Genomic DNA, 17,194 nt, shown 5'->3' on the forward strand with positions numbered 1-17,194 from the left:
CTCGTTCCACGGGCAGCTGGTGCCATTGTCCCCTGTCCCACTGACGTCCCCCTTGTCCCCCCTGTCCCCTTTGTCCCCCCTGTCCCCCTGTGTCCCCCTTGTCCCCCGTGTCCCCCGTGTCCCCCGTGTCCCCCAGTGCTCCAAGTGCCACGACTCGTTCCACGGGCAGCCGGTGCCATTGTCCCCTGTCCCACTGACGTCCCCTTTGTCCCTCCTGTCCCCCATGTCCCCCGTGTCCCCCGTGTCCCCTGTGTCCCCCCTGTCCCCCGTGTCCCCCGTGTCCCCCAGTGCTCCAAGTGCCGCGACTCGTTCCACGGGCAGCTGGTGCCATTGTCCCCTGTCCCACTGACGTCCCCCTTGTCCCCCTTGTCCCCTTTGTCCCCCGTGTCCCCCCTGTCCCCCGTGTCCCCCATGTCCCCCAGTGCTCCAAGTGCCGCGACTCGTTCCACGGGCAGCCGGTGCCATTGTCTGCTGTCCCACTGACGTCCCCTTTGTCCCCTTTGTCCCCCTTGTCCCCCTTGTCCCCCGTGTCCCCCATGTCCCCCGTGTCCCCCGTGTCCCCCCTGTCCCCCCTGTCCCCCGTGTCCCCCAGTGCTCCAAGTGCCGCGACTCGTTCCACGGGCAGCCGGTGGGGGGCCAGCAGTGCTACCGCCTGCTGGCGGTGGAGCAGGAGTACTGCCTGGACCCCACGTCGCAGAGCAACTGCTTCCACCAGCCGGGGCTGCGGCACCTGGGCCGCGGGCGCACCGTCCTGTTCGGCGTGCAGCCCAAGTTCACCAACGTCGACATCCGCATCACGCTGGACGTCACGTTCGGCGCCGTCGACCTCTTCGTGTCCACCGCCTACGACACGTTCGCCGTGGACGTGGAGCCGGGCAGCGGGCGCCACGTGGTGCGGCTGCAGGGCGGCGCGCGCGGCGCCAACGCCAACGGCTCGCGGGGGCTGCGCGAGGAGCGCGCCGGCGGGCTGGTGACCTACGTGACGGTGCGGGACGCGGCGCCGGCGCTGGTGGTGCGCGGCGTGCGGGACCGCCTGGTGCTCACCTACCCGCACGCGCTGCACCCGCTCAAGTCCAGCCGCTTCTACCTGCTGCTGCTGGGCGTCGGGGGCGCCGGCGCGGGGGGCGCCTCGCAGGGGCTGCTGTTCTTCCGGCAGGACCAGGCGCACATCGACCTCTTCGTCTTCTTCTCCGTCTTCTTCTCCTGCTTCTTCCTGTTCCTGGCGCTCTGCGTGCTGCTCTGGAAGGCCAAGCAGGCGCTGGACGCGCGGCGCGAGCGGCGCCGGCAGCTGCGCGAGATGAGCCAGATGGCCAGCCGGCCCTTCGCCAGGGTCACCGTCTGCTTCCAGCCGCGCGGCGCCGGCCGCGGCACGGCTGGCACGGCTGGCACGGCTGGCACGGCTGGCACGGCTGGCACGGCTGGCACGGCGGCGCGCGCGGCGCCGCTCACGCTGGAGCCCACGGAGGACGGCGTGGCCGCCGTGGCCACGCTGCTGCTGCAGCTGCCGGGGGGCGCGCCGGGGGGCCCCCCCCGCGCCGCGCTGGCGTCCGCGCTGGTGGCGCTGCGGGGGGCGCCGCACGAGCCCCCGGGCGGCGGCCGCAAGGGGGGCGCGGGGGGGCACGAGCTCACGGCCATGGCGCTGTGAGGGGGCGACCCGCAAGGGGGGGCTGGCCCTGGCTCCCCGGCCCCGTTGCTGGGGGGCTGACCCTGGTTCCCAGCCCCATGGCTGTGGGGCTGACCCTGGTTCCCCGGCCCTGTGGGGCAGCCACCAGCCCCATTGCTGTGGGGCACGTCCTGGTTCCTCAGCCCCATTGCCATGGGGCTGACCCTGTTCCCCCGGCCCCATTGCCGTGGGGCTGACCCTGTTCCCCCGGCCCCATTGCCATGGGGCTGACCCTGTTCCCTGGCCCCATTGCCGTGGGGCTGACCCTGGTTCCCCAGCCCCATGGGGCAGCCACAGCCCCATTGCCGTGGGGCTGACCCTGTTCCCCCAGCCCCATTGCCGTGGGGCTGACTCTGGTTCCCCAGCCCCATGGCTATGGGGCTGACTCTGGTTCCCCAGCCCCATTGCCGTGGGGCTGACCCTGTTCCCCTGGCCCCATTGCTGTGGGGCTGACTCTGGTTCCCCAGCCCCATGGCTGTGGGGCAGATCCTGGTTCCTCAGCCCCATTGCCGTGGGGCTGACCCTGGTTCCCCAGCCCCATGGGGCAGCCACAGCCCCATTGCCATGGGGCTGACCCTGTTCCCCCAGCCCCATTGCCGTGGGGCTGACTCTGGTTCCCCAGCCCCATTGCCGTGGGGCTGACCCTGTTCCCCCGTCCCCATTGCCATGGGGCTGACCCTGGTTCCCAGCCCCATTGCCGTGGGGCTGACCCTGTTCCCCCGGCCCCATGGGGCAGCCACAGCCCCATTACTGTGGGGCTGACCCTGTTCCCCTGGCCCCATTGCTGGAGGGCAGCCCCTGGTTCCCCAGCCCCATTGCCGTGGGGCAGCCCCTGTTCCCCCAGCCCCATTGCCGTGGGGCTGACCCTGGTTCCCAGCCCCATGGGGCAGCCACCAGCCCCACTGCCATGGGGCAGACTCTGGCTCCCCGGCCCCATTGCTGTGGGGCAGCCGCCGCCCCCCAGGCCTCAAGAGCAGCCCCCCAGCCCCATTGCCGTGGGGCAGCCTCCAGCCCCATGGGGCCCCCCATAGCGGGTGTGGGGGGCCCATCAGCCGGTATTTGGGGCACATGTGGGGCGGCGCGTCCCCCCCACCGGCCGCTCGGGTATTTATTGGGGGTGTTGCTGCTGCCCCCCAGCGGGATTTATTATGGGGGGAACGTCACAGCAGGTTCGGGGGGACCCCCCGCGCCCCCACTTGGGGGTCAATAAACAGCGTTTGCCCCCCAGTGTGTGTCTGGCGCGCCGGGGGGGGTTACGGGGGGAACGTCCCTTTTTGGGGTGAATCTCCCCGTTTTGGGGTCAGACGCCGTTTTGCCCTTTGCACGGGAGGGTTGATGGGGCTTCATTCACCTGGGGGGCTGCGGGGGCCCCAACCGGGTGTCAGGACCCCCGAAAACTGGGGTGTGGACCCCCCGAAAACTGGGGGTCTGGACCCCCCCAAACGAGGGTCAGGTCCCCCAAAATCCGGGGGTCAGGACCCTCAAAACTGGGGGTCAGGACCCTCAAACCTGGGGGTCAGGACCCCCCCAAACGAGGGTCAGGGACCCCAGAATCGGGGGCTCAGGACCCCACTTCCCGCCCCGCGGGGCCGCTGGGCCGGCGGGTGTTTGGGGGCGCCCGGGGGCGCCCGGGGGGGCCCGGGGGGGCCCCACAGCACGGGGGGGGCGGCGGGACCGGGGGGCTGGGCGGGGACCCCCCGATGTGGGGCTGGGCCGGGCGGGGGGGCGGGGATGTGGGGCCGGGGCCGTGGGGCGGAGCGGGGGCATCACTGTGGGGCGCGGTGGTGCCGTCACTGTGGGGCAGGACGCTGCTGGTGCTGTGGGGCAGAGCGGACCCGTCGCCGTGGGTCAGGGCGGACCCATCGCCGTGGGGCAGAGCGGACCCATCGCTGTGGGTCAGGACGCTGCTGGTGCTGTGGGGCAGAGCGGACCCATCGCCGTGGGGCAGGACATTGCTGGTGCTGTGGGTCAGAGTAGATCCGTCGCCGTGGGGCAGAGTGCACCCGCTGCTGTGGGTCAGGACGCTGCTGGTGCTGTGGGGCAGAGCGGACCCATCGCTGTGGGTCACGGTGGAGCCATCGCTGTGGGTCAGGACGTTGCTGGTGCCGCGGGTCAGGGTAGATCCATCGCCGTGGGGCAGAGTGCACCCGTCGCTGTGGGTCAGGACGTTGCTGGTGCTGTGGGTCAGGGTGGATCTGTTGCCGTGGGTCAGGACGCTGCTGGTGCTGTGGGGCAGAGCGGACCCATCGCCGTGGGGCAGGACATTGCTGGTGCTGTGGGTCAGAGTAGATCCGTCGCCGTGGGGCAGCATGGACCCATCGCTGTGGGTCAGGACGCTGCTGGTGCCATGGGGCAGAGTGGACCCATCGCTGTGGGTCAGGACATTGCTGGTGCTGTGGGTCAGGGTGGACCCGTCGCTGTGGGTCAGGATGCTGCTGGTGCTGTGGGTCAGGGTGGACCCATCGCTGTGGGTCAGGACGCTGCTGGTGCCGTGGGGCAGAGCGGACCCATCGCTGTGGGTCAGGACCCTGCTGGTGCTGTGGGGCAGAGCGGACCCATCGCTGTGGGTCAGGACGCTGCTGGTGCCGTGGGGCAGCATGGACCCATCGCTGTGGGTCAGGACCCTGCTGGTGCTATGGGTCAGGGTGGACCCATCGCTGTGGGTCAGGACCCTGCTGGTGCTGTGGGGCAGCGTGGACCCATTGCTGTGGGTCAGGACGCTGCTGGTGCTATGGGTCAGGGTGGACCCGTCGCTGTGGGTCAGGACGTTGCTGGTGCCGTGGGGCAGAGCGGACCCGTTGCCGTGGGTCAGGGCGGACCCATCGCCGTGGGGCAGAGCGGACCCATCGCTGTGGGTCAGGACGCTGCTGGTGCCGTGGGGCAGCGTGGACCTGTCATTGTGGGTCACGATGGACCCGTCGCTGTGGGTCAGGGTGGACCCCTTGCCGTGGGTCACAGTGGACCCATCGCCGTGGGTCACGACGTTGCTGGTGCTGTGGGTCACAGTGGATCCGTCGCTGTGGGTCACGATGGACCCATTGCCGTGGGTCAGGGCGGACCCGCTGCCGTGGGTCACCGCGTCCCCCCCACCTGGGCGGGCTGCAGCCCCCGCGCTGTGGGTCGGGGCAGCTCCGGGGCCCCCCACGCCCCCCGCGCTGTGGGTCGCGCCCCCCGCGCTGTGGGTCGGGGCAGCTCCGGGGCCCCCCACGCCCCCCGCGCTGTGGGTCACTGCAGGTGGGGCGCCCGGGCTGGTTGTGCCCCCCGTGCTGTGGGTCACCAGGCTGTCGCTGCGGCCCCCCAACACCACCGACCCACGGCGGGGAACATCCTGTGGGGCTGCGCTGTCCCTGCGCCCCCCAAGCATCACTGACCCACGGCGGGACCCGTCCTGTGGGGCCAGACTATCCCTCCGGCCCCCCATCATCACCGACCCACGGCGGGGAACATCCTGTGGGGCCAGACTGTCCCTGCGCCCCCCAAGCATCACTGACCCACGGCGGGACCCGTCCTGTGGGGCTGTGCTGTCCCTGCGCCCCCCAAGCATCACCGACCCACGGCGGGGAACATCCAGTGGGGCTGCGCTGTCCCTGCGCCCCCCAAGCATCACCGACCCACGGCGGGACCCATCCTGTGGGGCTGTGCTGTCCCTGCGCCCCCCAAGCAGCAGCGACCCACGGCGGGGAACATCCAGTGGGGCTGCGCTGTCCCTGCGCCCCCCAAGCAGCAGCGACCCACGGCGGGACCCGTCCTGTGGGGCCAGACTGTCCCTGCGCCCCCCAAGCATCACCGACCCACGGCGGGACCCATCCAGTGGGGCTGCGCTGTCCCTGCGCCCCCCAAGCAGCAGCGACCCCCGGCGCGGCCCGTCCTGTGGGGCCGGGGGGTGCAGCACGTCGCGGATGAGCCGCGTGCAGAGCGCGGTCGCCCGGCGCGTCTCGGGGCTCAGGGGGCCCAGGCTCAGGAAGCCGTGGGGCAGGTCCGGCACCACCCGCAGCGTCACCGGCCGCCCCAGGTCCCGCAGCCGCCGCGCCAGCGCCACCGAGTCGTCCAGCATGGGGTCCAGGGCGCAGGCCTGGGGGGACATGGGGACATGGGGACATGGGGGGATATGGGGGGCAATGGGGGATATGGGGACATGGGGGGATATGGGGGGCAATGGGGGATATGGGGACATGGGGGACATGGGGACATGGGGGACATGGGGACATGGGGACATGGTGGGCAATGGGGGCATATGGGGACATGGGGTCCAGGGCACAGGCCTGGGGGGCACGGGGGGCACGGGGTCAGGGGGGCGTGGGGGGCATGGGGGGCATGGGGGGATATGGGGTATGGGGACATGGGGGGCAATGGGGGCATATGGGGACATGGGGGCATATGGGGACATGGGGGGACATGGGGATATGGGGGGATATGGGGGGCAATGGGGGATATGGGGACATGGGGGACATGGGGACATGGGGACATGGCGGGCAATGGGGGCATATGGGGACATGGGATCCAGGGCGCAGGCCTGGGGGGCACGGGGGCACAGGGTCAGGGGGGCGTGGGGGGCGTGGGGGGCATGGGGTGCATGGGGGGATATGGGATATGGGGGGATATGGGGACATGGGGGGCAATGGGGGGCAATGGGGGGATATGGGGACATGGGGACATGGGGGGCAATGGGGGCATATGGGGACATGGGGGCATATGGGGACATGGGGTCCAGGGTGCAGGCCTGGGGGGCACGGGGTCAGGGGGGCATGGCGGGCATGGGGGGCAATGGGGGACATGGGGGGATATGGGGACATGGGGGGATATGGAGGGATATGGGGACATGGGGGGCAATGGGGACATGGGGGGATATGGAGGGATATGGGGACATGGGGGGCAATGGGGACATGGGGACATGGGGGGCACAGGGACAGGGTTTGGGGGTCCCCCCGGTGTTGGGGTCCCCATGTCCCCCCCGGTTTGAGGCCCCCCCGCTCTCGGCCCCCCAGCCCGGCCGCGCACTCACCACGAGGTGCACGGGGGGCAGCCCCCCCAGCATGGGGTCGGGCGCCAGCAGGGGGGACATGTAGGGGTTCCGGGCCAGGGGCGCCGGGGGGGCTGGAACCGCGCGGGGGGGCCCCGCGTGCGCAGCGGCCGGAACTCGTCCGGGAACCCCCCGAGCGCGGCCTCCGCATCCGGGGGGGCCCCGGCCCCGGCCGGGGGGGGCGGCTCCTCCGAGAGGCTCTTGCGGGGGGGCGCTGGGGGGACACAAATCCTGATGCTTTGACCCCAAACCTGCCCCTTTGTCCCCAGATCCTCCCCCTTGTCCCCAAATGACCCCCCCACGTCCCCTGTGTCCCTGTGTCCCCCTGTTTCCCCATGGCCCCCCCCATGGCCCCGTGCCCCCCCATGCCCCCCCATGCCCCCATATCCCCCATGTCCCCCCTGTCCCCATGTCCCCCATGCCCCCCCATGTCCCCTTGTCCCCCCCATGCCCCCCCGACCCCCCTGTCCCCATGTCCCCCCATGCCCCCCCATGTCCCCTTGTCCCCCCATGCCCCCCCGACCCCCCTGTCCCCATGTCCCCCCATGACCCCCCATGTCCCCATGTCCCCCCCATCCTCATGTCCCCCCATGCCCCCCATGTCCCCTTGTCCCCATGACCCCCACGACCCCCCGTGTCCCCGTGTCCCCCCGTGTCCCTGTCGGGTACCGTTCTTTGGGGGGGCCCCCCGGAACAGCCCCCCCAGCCACTGGGCCGCCCCCCGGCGCAGGTCGCGCAGCAGCAGCCGCGTGGGGCTCAGGGTCTCCAGGGTGGGGGGCCCGGGGTCCTCGTCCCCGTCCACACCTGGGGGGCACAGGGGGGTCCCCCATGTCCCCCCAGTGTCCCCATGTTACCCCCCATGTCCCAGCGAACCCAAGTGACCCCCCCAGGAGCCCCCAGGGGCCTAGAGCCCCCCCGGGGCCCTGAGTGGAGTCCCTATGTCCCCAGTGTCCCCATTGTTGCCATGTCCCCCCCAATGTCCCCCTCAGTGTCCCCAACGTCCCAATGTCCCCATGTCCCCGCCATGTCCCGCCCATGCCCCCCCATGTCCCCATGTCCCCCATGTCCCCAACGTCCCCATGTCCCCACATCCCCCCATTGTCCCCATGTCCCAATGTCCCCATGTCCCCCCATTGTCCCCATGTTCCCCCCCATGTCCCCCCCATGCCCCCCAGTGTCCCCATACCCCCCATGTCCCCATGTCCCCCATTGTCCCCATGTCCCCCATCGTCCCCATGTCCCCCCATTGTGCCCATGTCCCCAATGTCCCAATGTCCCCATGTCCCCCCATTGTCCCCAATGTCCCCATGTCCCCCCATTGTCCCCATGTTCCCCCCACGTCCCCCCCATATGTCCCCATGCCCCCCATGTCCCCCATTGTCCCCATGTCCCCCATCATCCCCATGTCCCCATGTCCCCCCATTGTCCCCAATGTCCCCATGTCCCACATGTCCCCACATCCCCCCCATGTCCCCCAATGTCCCCGTGTCCCCCATGCCCCCACATCCCCCCCACACACCCCATCGTCCCCATGCCCCCCATGCCCCCACGTCCCCCCCATGTCCCCCAATGTCCCCATGCCCCCCATGCCCCCACGTCCCCCCCATGTCCCCCAATGTCCCCATGCCCCCCATGCCCCCACGTCCCCCCCATGTCCCCCAATGTCCCCATGCCCCCACGTCGCCCCCGTGTCCCTGTGTCCCCATGCCCCCCATGCCCCCACGTCCCCCCCATGTCCCCCAATGTCCCCATGCCCCCCATGCCCCCACGTCGCCCCCGTGTCCCCGTGTCCCCGTACCCGCGTACGCCCGCAGGCACTGGCACAGGACGCTGATGGGCAGCAGCGGGTCCAGCAGCGTCAGCAGCCGGGACGGTGACGCCGCCGCCTGCACCAGCGTCACCGGGTACGCGGCCACGATGCCGTGGGGGGGCCGCACCCCCACGGCCGCCGCCCGCAGCGACACCGACAGGCACAGGTTCCCCCCCGCGCTGTCCCCCGCCAGGCACACGCGCTGCGCCGTGGAGCCTGGGGACACGGGGGGACACGGGGGGACACGGGGGACACGATGGGGTCATGGGGGCATGGGCACCAGGGGGTTGTGGTCACGGTCACCGGGGGGCGCAGTCACCAGGGGGTCAGGGTCACCAGGAGGTCACGGTCACCAGGGGTCAGGGTCACCACGGGGTCAGGGTCACCAGGAGGTCACGGTCACCAGGGGTCACGGTCACCAGGGGTCATGATCACCAGGGGGTCAGGGTCACCAGGGGTCATGGTCACCATGGGGTCATGGTCACCAGGGGGTCAGGGTCACCAGGGGTCACGGTCACCAGGGGTCATGGTCACCAGGGGGTCAGGGTCACCAGGGGTCATGGTCACCAGGGGGTCATGGTCATGGGCACCAGGGGGTCACGGTCACCAGGGGGTCATGATCACCAGGGGGTCAGGGTCACCAGGGGTCATGGTCACCAGGGGGTCATGGTCATGGGCACCAGGGGGTCACGGTCACCAATAGGCGCAGAAACACTGCCCCCCATCCCCAGCCCCATAGCTGCCCCCCAGCCCCCCATGAACCCCATACCCCCCCAGCCCCACAGCCGCCCCACAGCCGCCCCATAGCGCCCCATACCCAGGATGCGGCAGTTCCGCAGGGCCCAGCAATAGGCGTAGAAACACTCCTCGAGCGCCCGCGGAAACGGCGCCTCGGGCGCCAGCGCGTAATCCACCGACAGGATGGGGGTCCCCAGGTCCCGCGCCCACCCCCTCAAATAGGGCTCGTGGGAGCGCGAGGTCTGCGCCACGAACCCCCCCCCGTGGAAATGCACCAGCAGCGCCGGGGAGGGGGGCAGGGGGGGGCCCCGCAGCCAGCGCAGCGGGGCGCGCGGACCCTCCGAGCGGGTCAGGGCGCTCAGGGCCGCGCTGTCCTAGAGGGGGGGCCACACACACACACACGGTGAGACCCCCCCCCGCCACCCCAGGGACCCCCCGTGTCTGCCCATGACCCCCCAGTGTCACCCCCCCAGCGCCTGCCCCTCCTGCACGTGGTACCACAGTGTCCCCGACATGGCCCCAGTGTCCCCAAAGCCCCCCCGTACTCCCGTGTCCCCAGTGTCCCCATGTCTCCCCATGTCCCAGTGGCCCTGAGTGACCCCCAGGGTCCTAAAGCCCCCCCAGTGACCCCCAGGAGCCCCCAGGGTCCTAAAGCCCCCCCAGTGACCCCCAGGAGCCCCCAGGGTCCTAGAGCCCCCCCAGTGACCCCAAGTCATGTCCCCATGTCCCTGAAGTCCCCATGTCCCCCCATGTCCCCATATCCTCATGTCCCCCATGTCCCCCGTCCCCCTGTCCCCCCATGTCCCCCTGTCCCCCTGTCCCCCTGTCCCTATGTCCCCCCGTTGTCCCCATGTCCCCCTGTCCCCCCATGTCCCCCTGTCCCCATGTCCCCCCGTTGCCCCCATGTCCCCCTGTCCCCCCATGTCCCCCTGTCCCCATGTCCCCCCGTTGTCCCCATGTCCCCCTGTCCCCCCATGTCCCCATATCCCCCTGTCCCCCCATATCCCCCTGTCCCCATATCCCCCCATGTCTCCCCATATCCCCCTGTCCCCATGTCCCCCCATGTCCCCATGTCCCCCTGTCCCCCCCATGTCCCCATGTCCCCCCATTGTCCCCGATGTCCCAAATGCCCCCCACTGTCCCCCCGCGCACCTGCCCGTCCCTCAGGTGATAGGACAGCAGCCTCATGTGCACGGGGCCGGGTCCCGTGTGCGCCACGGGGGGGGCGATGGTGACGGTGACCGCGGGGTCCCCGGCCAGCGGCAGCTCCAGCGGCTCGGGGGGCACCGACAGCTCCCGGCACACGCCGACCTGCGTGGCCGCCATGCTGGCCACCGACTGCGGGACAGGGGCGTCGGACGGACGGACGGACAGACACAGACAGACAGAACCTGGGAACCCCCCATGCTGGCCACCGACTGCGGGACAGGGGCGTCGGACGGACGGACGGACAGACACAGACAGACAGAACCTGGGAACCCCCCACGCTGGCCACCGACTGCGGGACAGGGGCGTCGGACGGACGGACGGACAGGGCCTGGGACCCCCCATGGGACGGACAGACAGACAGAGAGGGCCTGGGAACCCCTACCATGGGACAGACAGACACCCTGGGACCCCCCCACGGGATGGACAGATAGATGGACAGACAGACAGAGCGCGGGTGTTTTGGGGCCGTTTTGGGGTGATTTGGGGTGTCTTGGGGCTGTTTCAGGGTGATTTGGGGCCGTTTCGGGTGCTTTGGGGCTGTTTCAGGGTGATTTTGGGGTGCTTTGGGGCCATTTTGGGCCGTTTCGGGGTGCTTTGGGGCCGTTTCGGGGTGTTCCGGGTGCTTTGGGTGCACCGGGTCCCTCACCGCCAGCAGCTCGGTCTCCGTCAGGTTCCAGAAGCGTTTCCAGAACTGCACGTCCAGGTTCTGCGTCAGCCGCTCAAACTCGTCCCCGCGCAGCTCGGGGTCCAGCGCGAACTTCCCGCTGGTGAACAGGGACCCGGCGGCCACCCCTGGGACAGGGGACATCGGGGACATTGGGGACAACGGGGGACATTGGAGACAATGGGGACAATGGGGACATTGGAGACAATGGGGACATTGGGGACAATGGGGGACATTGGGGACAATGGGGACATTGGGGGACAGGGGGACATTGGGGACAATGGGGACATTGGGACATGGGGGGACACAGGGACAATGGAGGACATGGGGGGATATGGGGACAATGGAGGGACGTGGGGACAATGGGGGACATTGGGGGATATGGGGACATGGGGACATTGGGGGACATAGGGACAATGGAGGGACATGGGGACATTGGGGACAAGGGGACATCGGGGGACATGGGGACATTGGGGGACATTGGGGACACGGCAACAATGGAGGACATGGGGACATTGGGGGACATGGGGACAATGGCGGACATGGGGACAATGGGGGACATGGGGGGATATGAGGACTTGACTCAGGGTCACTGGGGGGCTCTAGGACCCTGGGGGCTCCTGTGGGTCACTGGGGGCTCTAGGACCCTGGGGGCTCCTGTGGGTCACTCAGGGTCACTGGGACACGGGGACAGGGGGACATGGGGGGACAATGGGGATACAGGGGGACATGGGGACATTGGGGGGATGTGGGGGGGACAGGGGGTGACACCCCGGGGCCCCCCGGGCCTCACCCAGCCCCGTGTCGTTGGGTTTGTAGTTCTCTCCGAAGGACACGAGCCCGATGGCGATGGCCTGGAGGAGGGGACGCAGGGACGGGGCGAACTGGGGACAGCAAAGAGTCACCGCCTGTGTCACCGTGTCCCACACACCCCCCCGTGCCCCCACTTCCTGGCAGCCCGAGCACAACACCCTGTCCCCCCGCGTCCCCCCGTGTCCCCCGGCTCCACGTCCCTGTGTCCGTTTGTCCGTGTCCCCACGTGTCCCCCGGCTCCACGGCAACATGTCCCCACGTCCCCGTGTGTCCCCACATGTCCCTGTGTCGCCTGGAATCCCGGGCAGCGCCCAGAGAGCAGCTGCTGCGCACGGTGCTGACGCTGGGTCCCTGCGCCCGCCGTCCCCATCTCCCCCATGTCCCTGTGTCCCCCCATGTCCCTGTATCCCCCCATGTCCCTGTGTCCCCCCATCTCCCCCATGTCCCTGTATCCCCCCATGTCCCTGTATCCCCCCATCTCCCCCATGTCCCCATCTCCCCCATGTCCCCATCTCCCCCCATGTCCCCACGTCCCCCACGCCCCCTCACCTGGAACCCCGGGCACCACCCGTTGCTCATGGTGCTGTCGCTGGGTCCCTGTGCCCACCGTCCCCATGTCCCCCATGTCCCCATGTCCCCCATGTCCCTGTATCCCCCCATGTCCCCATATCCCCCCATCTCCCCCTCACCTGGAACCCCAGGCACCTCCCGTTGCTCATGGTGCTGTCGCTGGGTCCCTGTGCCCGCCGTCCCCATGTCCCCCATGTCCCTGTATCCCCCCATGTCCCCATCTCCCCCATGTCCCCGTATCCCCCCATGTCCCCATGTCCCCCATGTCCCCATCTCCCCCATGTCCCCGTATCCCCCCATGTCCCCCATGTCCCCGTATCCCCCCATGTCCCCCATGTCCCTGTATCCCCCCATGTCCCCATCTCCCCCATGTCCCTGTATCCCCCCATGTCCCCATCTCCCCCATGTCCCCGTATCGCCCCATCTCCCCCTCACCTGGAAGCCCAGGCACCTCCCGTAGAAGCACCCGTTGCTCACGGTGCTGTCACTGGGTCCCTGTGCCCGCCGTCCCCATGTCCCCCATGTCCCTGTATCCCCCCATGTCCCCGTATCCCCCCATGTCCCCCATGTCCCTGTATCCCCCCATGTCCCCATCTCCCCCATGTCCCCGTATCCCCCCATGTCCCCATGTCCCCCATGTCCCCATCTCCCCCATGTCCCCGTATCCCCCCATGTCCCCCATGTCCCCGTATCCCCCCATGTCCCCCATGTCCCTGTATCCCCCCATGTCCCCATCTCCCCCATGTCCCCGTATCGCCCCATCTCCCCCTCACCTGGAAGCCCAGGCACCTCCCGTAGAAGCACCCGTTGCTCACGGTGCTGTCACTGGGTCCCTGTGCCCGCCGTCCCCATCTCCCCCATGTCCCTGTGTCCCCCCATGTCCCTGTATCCCCCCATGTCCCTGTATCCCCCCATCTCCCCCAAGTCCCTGTGTCCCCCCATGTCCCTGTATCCCCCCATGTCCCTGTATCCCCCCATGTCCCCCATGTCCCTGTATCCCCCCATCTCCCCCATGTCCCCGTATCCCCCCATGTCCCCCATGTCCCTGTATCCCCCCATGTCCCCATCTCCCCCATGTCCCCATCTCCCCCATCTCCCCCATGTCCCCATATCCCCCCATGTCCCCCATGTCCCTGTATCCCCCCATGTCTCCATCTCCCCCATGTCCCCGTATCCCCCCATCTCCCCCTCACCTGGAACCCCAGGCACCTCCCGTAGAAGCACCCGTTGCTCACGGTGCTGTCACTGGGTCCCTGTGCCCGCCGTCCCCATGTCCCCCATCTCCCCCATGTCCCCGTATCCCGCCATGTCCCCCATGTCCCGTATCCCCCCATGTCCCCATGTCCCCCATGTCCCTGTATCCCCCCATGTCCCCCATGTCCCCGTATCCCCCCATGTCCCCATGTCCCCCATGTCCCCCATGTCCCCGTATCCCCCCATCGCCCCCTCACCTGGAAGCCCAGGCACCTCCCGTAGAAGCACCCGTTGCTCATGGTGCTGTACTCCCGCAGCACCTCCTGCCCCAGCCCGGCCTCCTCGGGGGGGAACAAGCACCCGGGCCCGCTGCTCGCCAGCAGCCGCCCCGCCAGGCACAGCAGCGCCCGCAGCTGCGCCAGCGCCGCCCCGTACGCCTCCAGCTCGGCCGCGTTGTGCCCGGCTCGGAAGAACACGCTGCCCCGGTGCGCCGCCACGTAGCGGCTCTTGTGCACGGCGTGCGCCACGCAGCTCCGCGCCGTCTGCACGAGGCTCCGGTAGCCGTTCCCCGGCGTGGCGTCGTCCAGGTCGAAGCGCGGGCAGAGCCGCGACACGTGGCGCAGCGCCGGCTCCAGCCGCCGGCCGTGCTCCCGCAGCGCCCGGAACGCGGCGGCGAAGCGGCGGCCGCTCTCGGTGCCGCTGCGCCCGAAGAACGCGGCGTTGTCCTCGGCCAGCGCGGACAGCGACTGGAACAGCGGCCGCGCGTCCATGGTGCGGGGGACGGGGGGCTGGGGGTAACGGGAGGGTCGGGGGTCAGGGGGGTCAGGGGGGGTCAGGGGGGTCTGGGTGTAATGGGGGTCTGGGGGGTAACGAGGGTCTGGGGGTAACGGGAGGGTCAGGGGGGTCAGGGGGGTCAGGGGGGTAACGGGGGTCTGGGGGTAATGGGAGGGTCGGGGGTCAGGGGGGTCTGGGGGGTAACGGGGGTCTGGGGGTAACGGGAGGGTCAGGGGGGTCAGGGGGGTCAGGGGGGTAATGGGGGGTAATGGGGGTCAGGGGGGTAACGGGAGGGCCAGAGGGTCAGGAGGGTAATGGGGGGTCAGGGGGGTCTGGGGGTAATGGGGGTCTGGGGGGTAATGAGGGTCTGGGGGTAATGGGGGTCTGGGGGTAACGGGAGGGTCAGGGGGGTAAGGGGGGTCAGGGGGGTAATGGGGGGTAATGGGGGTCTGGGGGTAACGAGGGTCTGGGGGTAACGGGAAGGTCAGGGGGGTAAGGGGGGTCTGGTGGGTAATGGGGGGTAATGGGGGTCAGGGGGGTAACGGGAGGGTCAGAGGGTCAGGAGGGTAATGGGGGGTCAGGGGGGTCTGGGGGGTAACGGGGGTCTGGGGGTAACGGGAGGGTCGGGGGTCAGGGGGGTAATGGGGGGTCAGGGGGGTCTGGGGGGTAATGGGAGGTAACGGGGGGCTGGGGGTAACAGGAGGATCGGGGGTCAGGGGGGTAATGGGGGGTAATGGGGGTCTGGGGAGTCCGGGGACAGATGGGGGTCTGGGGGGTAACGGGAGGGTTATGGGGTCAGGGGGGTCTGGGGGTTAATGGGGGTCTGGGGGGTCTGGGGTCAGGGGGGTCTGGGGGGTCCGGGGAGTCCAGGGGGGCCCGGGGGGTAATGGGGGGTAATGGGAGGGTCAGGGGGTCCGGGGGGTCCGGGGGGGCCCGGGGGGTCTGGGGGGGCAATGGGAGGGTCGGGGGGGTTGGGAATTGGTGCTGGGTCTGGGGGGGCAATAGGAGGGTCGGGGGGTCCGGGGGTCTGGGGGGGCAATGGGAGGGGTTTGGGGGGGCAATGGGAGGGTCGGGGGGCCGGGAATTGGTGCTGGGTCTGGGGGGTGCGGGGGGTCTGGGGGGGCAATGGGAGGGTCGGGGGGTCCGGAGGGTCTGGGGGGCAATGGGAGGGTCGGGGGGGGCAACGGGAGGGTCGGGGGGCCGGGAATTGGTGCTGGGTCTGGGGGGTGCGGAGCCTTATGAAGCCGTGCCGGCCTGGGGGGGCAGTGGGAGGGTCTGGGGGACAAGGGTCACCGGGGGGCGGCCGCTGCCCCGTGACCCCCCCAGGGAGCAGCAGAGGCCGGCGCGGGGGTGTCTGGGGCAGAGGGGACGGTGCTGACGCCCCCGGGGTTGAGCAACGGGGGAGCTGGGGACACTGGGAGCACTGGGGGCACTGGGGCGGGGGGGACACGGGGGACACGGGGGACACTGGGGTGGGGGGGACACGGGGGACACTGGGAGCACTGGGGACACTGGGGCGGGGGGGACACTGGGGACACGGGGGACACTGGGGCGGGGGGGACACTGGGGACACGGGGGACACTGGGAGCACTGGGGAAACTGGGGGCACTGGGGCGGGGGGGACACTGGGGGCACTGGGGGCACTGGGGGCACTGGGGCGGGGGGACACGGGGGACACGGGGGGGGACTGGGGATACTGGGGGGACTGGGGGAACTGGGAGCACTGGGGCGGGGGGAAACTGGGGATACTGGGGATACTGGGGGGACTGGGGGACCTGGGAACAATGGGGACACGGGGGACACGGGGGGAAGCGGGGACTCTGGGGCGGGGGGGGCGGCCCCGGGTGACCCCCGGGCAAGGGTGCCCCGAATCTCGGGGCTTTTCCCCCAAATCTCAGGGGGTTCCCCGAAACTCAGTTTTTTCCCCCGAATCTCGGGGCTTTTCCCCAAATCTCGGGTTTTTTCCCCCAAATCTCGGGGTTTTCCCCAAATCTCGGGTTTTTTCCCCCAAATCTCGGGGTTTTCCCCCAAATCTCGGGTTTTTTCCCCCAAATCTCGGGTTTTTTCCCCCACATCTCAGGGGGTTCCCCGAAACTCAGTTTTTTCCCCCGAATCTCGGGGCTTTTCCCCAAATCTCGGGTTTTTTCCCCCAAATCTCGGGGTTTTCCCCAAATCTTGGGGTTTTTCCCAAATCTTGGGGTTTTTCCCCATATCTCGGGGTCCCCCCCGAATCTCAGTTTTTTCCCCCAAATCTCGGGGTTTTTCCCCATATCTCGGGTTTTTTCCCCCAAATCTCGGGGGTTTCCCCAAATCTCGGGTTTTTTACCCCAAATCTCGGGGTTTTTCCCCCAAATCTCGGGTTTTCCCCAAATCTCGGGGTCCCCCCCGAATCTCGGTTTTTTTCCCCCAAATCTTGGGGTCTCCCCCGAATCTCGGGTTTTTCCCCCAAATCTCGGGGTTTTCCCCAAATCTCGGGGTTTTCCCCAAATCTCGGGTTTTTTCCCCCAAATCTCGGGGTTTTTCCCCCAGATCTCGCGGGTTTTTCCCCCCGTGTCGCGCGCCCACCTGCGCTCCGCCGGCCCCGCCGCTTCCGGCCACGTGACGCGCGCCGGCCAATCGCGGCCCGGCGACGCGCGCGTCGCCACGGCAACGCTGGCCACGCCCACCGCCCCCCACCTCCCCGGTCCGCGCATGCGCAGTGCGACCCCGCGCTTTGCTGAGGTTTATTGGGGGGGGCGC

At 69.6% G+C, this 17,194-nt stretch overlaps 2 protein-coding genes across 2 annotated transcripts in view; one reads left to right on the forward strand and one right to left on the reverse strand.

Moving 5' to 3' along the window:
• The window catches only part of MEGF8 (multiple EGF like domains 8), a gene marked incomplete at its 5' end in the record, with an annotated part of 20,630 nt that extends 17,746 nt beyond the window's left edge, over window positions 1-2,884 (forward strand). Inside the window, 1 exon segment of the mRNA XM_065657949.1 lies at window positions 593-2,884. Coding sequence (XP_065514021.1) covers window positions 593-1,645 — 1,053 coding nt within the window.
• On the reverse strand, window positions 2,788-17,038 carry LIPE (lipase E, hormone sensitive type). The gene is given in 11 exon segments (XM_065657946.1): window positions 2,788-5,735; window positions 6,666-6,766; window positions 6,769-6,897; window positions 7,353-7,487; window positions 8,482-8,709; window positions 9,311-9,605; window positions 10,384-10,569; window positions 11,087-11,232; window positions 11,898-11,988; window positions 13,939-14,469; window positions 17,021-17,038. Coding segments are annotated over 10 exon segments (4,335 nt in total). The 5' UTR covers window positions 14,452-14,469; window positions 17,021-17,038; the 3' UTR covers window positions 2,788-3,224.
• Between the last annotated feature and the right edge of the window lie 156 nt (window positions 17,039-17,194).

The sequence above is a fragment of the Caloenas nicobarica genome, unplaced genomic scaffold (genome assembly GCF_036013445.1).
Source record: "Caloenas nicobarica isolate bCalNic1 unplaced genomic scaffold, bCalNic1.hap1 Scaffold_1494, whole genome shotgun sequence".
NCBI lineage: Eukaryota > Metazoa > Chordata > Aves > Columbiformes > Columbidae > Caloenas > Caloenas nicobarica.